Below are 10371 nucleotides of genomic sequence, written 5' to 3'. Positions count from 1 at the left end.
GGTCGGTCGGTCTGTCTGTCCCCATAGAAGGACTTATCCAAACCTGGTCGACCTATATATCAAATTAAAGGTCTTTTTCTCAGGAACACGAAAATGGTGGTGCAAATTTTGTCCAGAAAACCATAAAGTCAAAAAACCAAAAAAAACTGGTTTTTGGGGGATTTTTTTCACATTTTCTCACACAAATGAGCTCTGATCTCAAAATTTGTCGCGACGACCTATAAACTCAAAGCAACTGGTTTTTGGGGGATTTTTTTCACATTTTCTCACACAAATGAGCTCTGATCTTGAAATTTGTCGCGACGACCTATATGAAGTATAAACTCGAAGCGGAAATTTGTCCGCGACGACCTATGAACTCAAAGCGAGAAAGTTTTAGATAACACTTCAGTCGATCATTTAAGACCGGTTTTAGCGTTACCTATGTTAAGCTACGCCGAGGAAGGCCAATAAATGGATGGGTGACTTGCACACTATATTGGGAATAAAGGGAGAACGGGCTCTAGTCTTGATTTTAAATCATTACATGAAAGTAAAATTAAAAAATCAAATCAAGAATAATAATAAACTGAATATTAAATAAAATAGGTAGGTACATAAATATTGATTTTCCTTAACCAAGATCGAAAAATTCCCGGACGGACGGGCCCCGCTTGTTTATTTTTATTTTATTTGACATTTTGGTCATCCTAAGATGAAATTTCACCTGTCACTATCAAAAAAGAATAAAAACCTTGTTTAGACTGCTGCAGTAAAGGGACTTTTCAGTCTCATCCTAGTAGGATAAACAATTCTACTTAAAGTAGAAACGGACGTCCCATAAACTCGATTTAAAAATAAATAAATGCCGTTTCTTTGAGCTATTATATCACAACTTTTGAAAATTTTCGGAAACGCTGAGCAAAAATCCAGTCTGGCAACAATGGTGAACGAATGTCCAAGTGAATGAGTGTCTGTTCACCCGCGATTTGTTTGCAGCACGTATTTGTTTACAACCGAGAGAGCGCGAAAATTTAAAATTTTGGTTGATTTTATTTTTGATAACAGAGAGTAGGGGCTAATGACAATCGAAGTCGTGCCCCTTTTAAAATAAATTTATGAAAAAAAAAAAACAGAGAGTGGAAACTTTTTGCAGTTTTCTGACTTTTCCAAATAAAAATTGAGGAAAAGCAAATGAAAGAAAGAAGCTGAACAGCAGAGTAGAAAATAAAGAAACAGGCCGAAAAAATACAAGTCCTGAGGAACCACAGGTAAAAAATTGGTTCATTCAACAACCTTCTATCACAATCTTCTATGTTCCCAGAACACTGGTCCTGAAAGAAATAAGAACTGCAATGAAAATTCAATGATTTAAGTTAGTGAAGATCACTAGAAACGATTTATATTGCACATACAATGAAAAATAATACCAAACAGTTCGAGTAACATGAATCAATTTTAAAAGGTCTTGGGTTTGATTCCCAGAGTTGACAAAAAAAAAATCATATTTGTATTGAATAAGAAATAAATGGAAACTTCTCAAATAAGTTTCATTTCCATTCGAATACAATACACATGTGTTTAAACGGGTTACTTTCTGGAGTTCTCGTGTTGACCCAGCACCTAAATAGGGAGATCTCTTCTCCCCCATCTGATGGGGGACATAGGAAAGTTCATGTTTCTAAAACTGTCCATCAGATAAAAGTAAATAAAAAAATAATAATAGACAACAAAAACAAAATAAATGTAGGGCATTGCTATAGGCAAAACTAAATAGGTAGCACATCATTTTTTTTTTTTTTTTTACAAGATTTCTGCCTTGTAAGCGCTAGGCCGCAGTTTTGATTCCCGCCAGGGGAGAATTTTATCCCCGAATGGATAATGTTCGTTCTCGGAACGACTGGTTTTCTCCTATCCTGTCACCCTTCTCTCTTCAATTTCGGGACAATAAGACCTCAGCAGTTGCAGTTCCCTCTATCAAATCTCTTAAAAAAAAAAAAATCCAATGAACATACCTTTGGTTTGACCTACAACGCCCTATGATAAAATGGTAAACAAGGTCCCTACACAAGAAGATTAAAGTAAAAATGAGTTGTTTTTTCCTTTCAAAATTTCTTCTCTTCTGAAGCTTGTTTCCCCTTTTTTGGCGTGATAGCGCAGTTATTAAATAAACCATAGGAGCCCACTCTGAGGCTTGGTTGTAGCGGCAACTGCCCTAAAAGATGGGTTAAGCTTTTGCAAATCTACCAGACCATAAGTAAAAGAAGGGGAAACGAGCTTTAGAAGAGGGGGAAATTTCGAACAGAAAATACAACCATGGTTAACAAAAAAAAAATGGTAAAGACAAAAATGTCTCGGAAACAAAAGTATAGGTACAATATTAAACTAGAGAATTGAGGGGCCCTGAAAATTCGCCCCCTAGTGACCCTAAAACTTCGCCCAAAAAGGCCCTGAATATTCGTCCCAAGGGGACCCTAAACCTGCGTCGACAGATAGCGAAATGAGGGGCCTTGAAAATTTGCCCTAAATGGCTCTGGAAATTTTCCCACAGTGGCCGTAAAATTGCCCAAATCGGGCTTAAAACCCATATTAATGAACAACATGCTGGCTCTCAAGCTGAACTGAAGCGTCAATTCCAAACATCTGATTACAATTGATCCAAATACCTGGTCAATTATTGACCAAAATTGGATCAAGTATTGACCAAAATTGAAGCTTGATTTGAGAGTGAGAATTTTTGTTCACAAATAATATGGGTGTGAAAGTGCATCCACAGGCCACAGGGCGAGAAATTCGCTCAAAGGAACCCTAAAACTTTGTTCAGCTTGTGTCCAAATTGGCGCTGATACAAGTTAGTCCCCGGTCCACAAGTAACGATTACCGCCCGGGGTGGATTGTATCCTAAACAAGTAAGGTTCGTTCTCAGAACGGCATGCTTTCTCCTATCCTGTCTTCGTTTTCTGGACGATAAGACCTTAGCAGTTACAGTTCCCTCTATCAAACCTCTTCAAAAAAATTCCCTTTAATTTCTCCCCTCTAATTTTTCAAACCGGTTTATTAATTCCCTGAGATCCTTGTTCATTAGACGACCTTGACGTGACCTTGAGAACGGCGGGTCTGGAGGTGACTTCCAACTCGGGGATCGGGGGTTCGGACTCGACAGATTTGATATCTGAGGACAGAGAGAGGGAGAGAGGAATGTTACCTCACTGGGTTAACAACTTTTATTTATGCAGAGTTACCTCCTCTGCCACAGATAGAAGACATCATTGGACCTAGAAGTGGACGTGATCGCGTAATAGAGTTTCGAGCGTGTGTACCAGAGCATCCGAAAGACATACCGGGTGGGAAACCGACTGGTTTAACGTCAAGCTCTTGTAAAATCAAGTAAAGTTACCGGTTGTGTTTCGTTTTGAATCTCAAGTCTTTCCCAGCCACAAAGCGTCGGTAGCCAAGTCCGGCCATAACTGCCTACGAAAAAAAATAAATTACACCGAAAACCGCCAAAAAGCGGTAAAATACCGCCAACCGTTGCACCAATCTTAATTCGTGTCGCATCCTTGTCACATTTGACATCGACATACCAAATTTCAAGTTTCTAGCTCTTACCGTTCTCGAGATATTTTGTTTACAGACAGACACACACACACGGACCAATGGCTGAAACTTTGGATTTAGGCTCTAGGAACCTCAAAACTTGTTTTGACGCTAAAAATTGACCATCTATAGGATAAGGAAAGTAAAAAGCTAGAACCCACTTCTTCATAAATGAAATAATGTCTTACTTGAAGGCATGGGTAGAGCGGGAGGGACAGCCGTTCCGCCGTTTACTGGAGTCTGCGCGGACTGACTGGACATCGCCGGTCCCGCGACCTTCTGCCCGTCTACTCCTTGAGTTACCATCACAGCTTGACTAGACGCCAGACTTGCGTTCACACCCGCCAAATCACCTGCAAACCGGGGATCAATCAAGTTGTCTCGTATAATTGGGAAAATTTCAATATTTTGAACCGAAAAATAAAATGTATCTTGTTTATTATACTACCAAAAAAAAAAGGTCTAGTTGCTCGGAGGTAGAATGAGAACGTGTCGGTAATCCACTACAGATTCCATTAGACACGATGAATTATACATTGGCTACGTAGGATTTAGTTCATTCAGACTTTCTGGATCTATAAGTGTAGGCGCCAGAGGCATAACAAAGCACAAAGGAAGAAAAAAATTACTTTTGGTTCGGTTTACTTTTAAAATCACCATTGGACTTTGGATTCACAGGTTACGCGCGAGAGACATTAAAAATAATAATAATAATAATAATAATAATGCCAAGTTCAATCTTCACTTCCATTTGGGTTTCACCTACCTCGTAGGCCTTGCAGGGTAGTGTTGAGGAGCGCCAAATACCTCGTAATGGAAGATACGGATAGAGTGAGACTAGTCAGAAAACCCCCGAAAAAAAGGCCAAGTTCAAAGCGAGAGAAAAAAAACTCCGGAGTAAAAAAAACGCCAAGCTCAATCTTCACTTTCGCTTACCTCGGAGGCCTTGCAGGGTAGTGTTGAGAAGCGCCAAATCCCGCGTAATGGAAGATACAGATAGGGTGAGACTAGTCAGGTCTTGCTGAACCGAGGTAAGGTGGGTACGCGTCACCCCTGTCTGATTACGAACATTCTCCAAACTAGTCTGTGAATATAGTGTTGAGAAGCGCCAAATCCCGCGTAATGGAAGATACAGATAGGGTGAGACTAGTCAGGTCTTGCTGAACCGAGGTAAGGTGGGTGCGCGTCACCCCTGTCTGATTACGAACATTCTCCAAACTAGTCTGTGAATAGAATATTAATATGAATAGAATAGAATATGAATTCTCCAAACAAAAATTGTTTATCCTACCAGAATGAGGCTGAATATTCCCTTTACCTCGCAGTCGAACCAAGTTCTTGTGTATTTCGCCCACAAAAGGTCAAACAAGAGTGGAATACACAAGACCTTCATTAGTCCGTCCTTCTTTTATTATTACAATATGTAGTAATAAAAAGGTATAAGGGACGGACTATTGTATTCGCTTCGGTGTCTGTCAGTTAATTGTTTATCCTACCAGAATGAGGCTGAATATTCCCTTTACCTCGCAGTCGAACCAAGTTCTTGTGTATTTCGCCCACAAAAGGTCATACAAAAGTGGGATACACAAGACCTTTATTTTATTTTTATTTTATTTGACATTTTGGTCATCCTAAGATGAATTTTTACCTGTCACTATCAAAAAAGAATAAAAACCTTGTTTAGACTGCTGCAGTAAAGGTTTTTTTTAAAGAAGGGGAGAGGGGGAGAGAGAGAGAGAGGAAGAGAGAGAGAGAGAGAAGGGGAGAGAGAGAGAAGGGGGGGAGGGAGAGAGAGAGAGGAAGAGAAGGAGAGAAAGAGAAGGAGAGAGAGGAAGAGAAGGGGAGAGAGAGGAAGAGAAGGGGAGAGAGGAAGAGAAGGGGGGAGAGAGAGAGAAAGAGAAGGAGAGAGAGAAAGAGAAGGAGAGAGAGGAAGAGAAGGGGAGAGAGAGAGGAAGAGAAGGGGGGGAGAGAGGAAGAGAAGGAGAGGGAGAGAGAGAGAGACAAAGATAAATAGAGGGAATGATAGAGAGAAAGAGAGGAATAGATAGGTAGAAAGGAAGGGAAGAAGGGAGAGAGAGAGAGGAACAGAAGTTTGAATTTTCTCCTCTCTGTTTATAGTCCCACAGCCAGGGTATAATGTCTATAAAGTCAGCCTCCCATGGTGTAGTGGTCACTGCGCTCGCCTTGCACGCGGGAGACCTGGGTTCGATTCCCGACGGGGTCAAAAAAATTGTATCATGCAAATGATTGACTCCATGACTGGATGTTGCGGGGCCCACTCAGCCTCGTGAGGAAAATGAGTAGCTATGTATATAAATGGGCATAGCAACCAATGCCAGCATGGTAGGTAAACATTGGGTGTTAGGATTGTTGAGATATTTGGAAAACTAGGGTAACATGCCTGCCTTGTAAGCCTTAGGTCGCAAGTTCGATTTCCGTCCGGGACGAACTTTATTCCGTACAGCAGGATAAACATGGTCCTGAGGAAATACTTTGCAGCCCCAGGGGGAGGGGATTTTTTTAAAGGATGTTTGTAATTATTAAAGAATATTCTATTTCCTATTTTTCACGTACCTGTTGAAACCGAGTGGTCCAGCCCATGCAGATCCGAATGGAAAGACAACAAGAGAAGAGTGAGTGCAATGAGCCAGCTCAATATGACAGCAATGCCAAAACAGTAGACAACCGGTTGATTCAAGTAAATGCAGAACCGGCTGGATTTGGGCGGTCCCTGCAGGATGAGCTCGTCCTCGTCACAGGTGGTGTGGGTGCTTGTCTGATTACGTTGATGTCTGGAATAGAGAAGAAACATAAAATAATTTTATTATTATTTGTCAGAAAAAAAAAAATGGCCAAGGTAAATTGGCTGGCTTGTCTTGAACCACAGTCAACCATCATGAGGACTTGTGCTTGGTCTTTAAAATCAGAGAGAACCCTTTGAAGAACTTCCAGCTAGCTGGGCTGGTTAGGGTTAGCTGTTCTCCTCCCTGTCAAGTTTTTATTTTTTGATGTTGTTTCTATAAAGTGTTCTGGTAACTATGCAGAAGCCACAGCAGTGGAAAAGAAAGTTCCTTTTTGTATTTAATCTAATCTTCCACTGATGTGACTTCTGCACAAGTACCAATGTTCTCTTACCTTTTCAACCGTCTCCTCAAGAAAGTTCCTTTTTGTATTTAATCTAATCTTCCACTGATGTGACTTCTGCACAAGTACCAATGTTCTCTTACCTTTTCAACCGTCTTTTTCGTTTCTTCTGTTGAGGAACAACGGGCTCAGTTCTGAAAACAATGTCTGGCACATCGGATAATGTAGAACTGTCACTGGCTGTCATTGCAAGTAATTCATACACAGATTTCTCATTTGATTTTTCCATTTGAATCTGTTACTTGCGAGTGAATGTAAATCTCCATGTCACTTGCGGTAGGTCATGCTGATGAAAATGATAGTCAGGTGTCTGTATTTCTTTGAGCTGAATTTAAATGCTTCATGAGAAAATGTTATTTCATGTTCTGTTGTCAATTAAAATTGGACTAGGTTGAGATATTATTTATAACAGTTTTAAATATAGTTAGTTTTGTATTATATTTTTTTTTTTTTTAATTACACCATCTACACCCTCGTTCTAATAAATTAGATCGGGGCAGTTACTGATGGGTGGGTGTGTGTATACATACGGGTGGGTGTATGTGTATCTTGGGTGGGTGTGGGTGTATATGTGTATGTTTTTGCTACAAAAATTTTAAGAGTGGATGCCCTTCGCACTTACCCTTTGCTACTTAAAAAAAAAATGTTGGTTGTTTCTTTTCTCAACTGGCATTGAACCCATGCCCTCCTGATTACAGGGCCCATGAATTCTAAAGTTCACAGAACCACGAATGACTTACTTGAATCTGTTGGTTGCTCGCATTCAGTCCGCTGTCTTCCAGCAGGTATTGGAAGGATTTCATTTTACTGTTGGTTCGGATTTGTTCCACCAGGAGCGACAGGGCGGCGGTTTTGTCCAACTTGATGAGATCGGATTTGACCACTTGGAGATCTAGGATTAGCTTCTTGTGAATCTGGAAGGGGAGGAATTTGCTAACCATAAGAAGGTTCTCAGGTTCGCTTCCCGGAATAGGCAAAAAATGTACCTTTTATTATACGCTGTCCAAAGTATATATATAAAAAATTACTCCGATTAGAGGGTTACCAAATCTGTACTACATCATCGTATCTTCCTAACACCTTTAGCATTCTCTTATTCGGATAATGTAGAACTGTCACTGGCTGTCATTGCAAGTAATTCATACACAGATTTCTCATTTGATTTTTCCATTTGAATCTGTTACTCGCAAGTGAATGTTAATCTCCATGTCAATTGCGGTAGGTCATGCTGATGAAATTGATACTCAGGTGTCTGTATTTCTTTGAGCTGAATTTAAATGCTTCATGAGAAAATATTATTTCATGTTCTGTTGTCAATTAAAATTGGACTAGGTTGAGATATTATTTATAACAGTAGGTAAGTATTAGTTTTAAATATAATTTATTTTCTCAAGTATTTTTAAGAAAAGAATACAGTGTTTTTATCTTGTTAGAATGCAACCCTTTAGTCCCACACTTTCTAAACAAGGTTTTACCTACATATTTTAGTGGCAAAGTTTAACAGAATTGTACTGATTGTACATAGTGCCTTGTAAAAGCACCTCACATACATTCAATCTAAGTAATATATAAAAATGAATATTTGTTTGTTTGTGTGTTCAAACTTTATGCCTGGCCAAACCGCTCATCCAATTGCTATGAAACTTTGTCAACTTATTGCTTGCACTCCCATGAAGTTTAGGTATAGGCTATTTTCTGGTTTGTTTTTGTTAAGCTATGCCGAGCAAGTTAAGGATTTCGGCTAGTACAGCTATAAAATAAATACCTCTTCACCTATGGTCTGGGATGGTCAAGGTCAGGAAAAAAAAAAAAAAATGGCCAAGGTAAATTGACTGGCTTGTCTTGAACCACAGTCAACCATCATGAGGACTTGTGCTTGGTCTTTAAAAGCAGAGAGAACCCTTTGAAGAACTTCCAGCTAGCTAGGCTGGTTAGGGTTAGCAGTTCTCCTCCCTGTCAAGTTTTTTTTTATTTTTTGACGTTGTTTCTATAAAGTGTTCTGGTAATTATGCAGAAGCCACAACAGAGGAAAAGGAAGTTCCTTTTTGTATTTAATCTAATCTTCCACTGATGTGACTTGTGCACAAGTACCAATGTTTTCTTACCTTTTCAACCGTCTCCTTGAGGAATTTGCTAACCACAAGAAGGTATAGAGACATTAAACGAAAGAAAAATCCTACAGTAAATTAGAATAGAATATACCCTGCTTATACTGATAGAATGACACTGAAAAGTCCCTTTACTCCCGCAGTCTAAATAAAATTTAGATTTACAAAAAGAAATTTTTAAATTTAAAAACCTTCGTAAAAAGAATCTTTAAAAAAATCAGCTAGTCTCCTCACCATACAGCGGAATGCGAGGGGCCAGGAGTGGTCAACCTGCGGCCAGCCGGAGTCCCAGAGGCCCGTACTCTCAAACTCGCAGCAGTCCCACAGGAAGGAGGCCATGTGGGGCGTCATGGGGGCTAACATGATGAGCAGCTCTTGTAGGTAGCGTCTGTACAGGTCTGACGAGGCAGGCAGACTCAGCGGACAATTCTGCGAAAAGTAAAATAATAATAATAATAAAAAAACGCTAATCCAACCCAGGACATTATCGGCTCTGTGCTTGGAGTTCAGAGTGCACTCTGCCTCGTGAGGACAATTGAGTAGTTCCTTTAATTATTATTAATTTCTTGGCTATTAACTTATTTTACAGAAATTAACAAAATTAAACAAAAATTGGAGCAATACTCAATTCGAACAGTGAGTGACTGCATTACTTGTAAAAAAAAAAAGTTGAAAATTTGATTGCAAGAGGCACTTAGTAATGCTGTGATGTCCAGAAAAGTTTTGGAAAGGCTCTACTTTACCGCAAGTAATAAAATTGAAGATTTGATTGATGAAAACAACACCAACAACAACAACGAATCTTCATGATTACCATCAGTATTTCCAATGTTGCCAAGTGACTTTCACGTTTGAGATGCTTCCAACAACAACAACAACAACAACAACAACAAGGGCGAAATTATTGCCGAGAGCAATCATCTATTTAAAAAAAAAAAAAAAAAACACAGCTACCCCGAATCGAACCCTTGACCACTCACCCGTAGTGTCGCTGTGTACGACTGTAGTCGACATATAGCCGCATTGAGCTGTTGATTCCTCGCATACGAGTAGCTAACGGCCTTCACTGTTAGAATCCCATCATTCCCTCCATCCTCTCCTCTTTCTCTCTCTCTCTTTGTACTAAACTTTCAAAAATTATTATAAAAAAATGTCTAGGTACCCCTAAAATTATTATAAAAAAAGACAACCCTTAAATGAATGGGTAAAAGGCAGAGCGGACTAAGTCCAAAAATCGTCTTTTTGAGTGCGAGGAGAGTGGAGAGAGTGCGAAAAGATCTACTTTTTACTTTTTATATTGGTTGCGAACTTCACTTTAGTGTTGTATTGAAATGAGAGCAAAAACAAAAAAACTCCATTTAAACTTCAACTAGTCCTAATCTTTGACTCCATTTATCTCAAAACGCTTTTTTTGGACTTGGTCCACTCTGCCTCTTAGCCATTCAAATTATTCTAAAAAAAAATGACTAAAAGCTGAATCGAACCCTTGACCACTCACCCGTAGTGTCGCTGTGTACGACATATAGCCGCATTGAGCTGTTGA

The 10371-nt window shown here is 39.5% G+C and overlaps 2 protein-coding genes across 2 annotated transcripts in view; both read right to left on the bottom strand.

Annotated features, from left to right (window-relative positions):
* Positions 1-1349: 1349 nt before the first annotated feature.
* Positions 1350-7158, bottom strand: LOC103509431. The gene is made up of 6 exons (XM_008474050.3): positions 6804-7158; positions 6151-6368; positions 4781-4794; positions 4513-4660; positions 3765-3929; positions 1350-3151 (listed from the first exon to the last, which is right to left on the bottom strand). Exons 1-6 carry the CDS (start codon positions 6947-6949, stop codon positions 3024-3026), a joined length of 819 nt encoding a protein of 272 aa, XP_008472272.1. The 5' UTR covers positions 6950-7158; the 3' UTR covers positions 1350-3023.
* Positions 6959-10371, bottom strand: part of LOC103509430 — a 3886-nt gene continuing 473 nt past the window's right edge. Inside the window, exons 2-4 of the mRNA XM_008474048.1 lie at positions 9063-9257; positions 7461-7634; positions 6959-7045 (exon numbers count right to left, since the gene is read on the bottom strand). Of these exons, the coding sequence (XP_008472270.1) occupies positions 6959-7045; positions 7461-7634; positions 9063-9257 (456 nt within the window). The remainder of the gene's footprint in view (positions 7046-7460; positions 7635-9062; positions 9258-10371) is intronic.

Source organism: Diaphorina citri, unplaced genomic scaffold, assembly GCF_000475195.1.
Source record: "Diaphorina citri unplaced genomic scaffold, Diaci psyllid genome assembly version 1.1 scaffold497, whole genome shotgun sequence".
Taxonomy (NCBI): domain Eukaryota; kingdom Metazoa; phylum Arthropoda; class Insecta; order Hemiptera; family Psyllidae; genus Diaphorina; species Diaphorina citri.
Note: the sequence above shows the minus strand (reverse complement) of the source record. Positions and strands in the feature narration are given on the sequence as shown.

What these genes read in the sequence shown, in the direction of transcription:
- LOC103509431 (XM_008474050.3), bottom strand. Translation starts at nt 6,949, where the DNA reads ATGGAAAAATCAAATGAGAAATCTGTGTATGAATTACTTGCAATGACA. An exon ending in CGAAAAAGACGGTTGAAAAG is followed by an intron (nt 6,369 to 6,803) that starts GTAAGAGAACAT and finishes TCTCTATTCCAG; the next exon opens with ACATCAACGTAATCAGACAA. An exon ending in TACCCTGCAAGGCCTCCGAG is followed by an intron (nt 3,930 to 4,512) that starts GTAAGCGAAAGT and finishes CCCGGTTTGCAG; the next exon opens with GTGATTTGGCGGGTGTGAAC.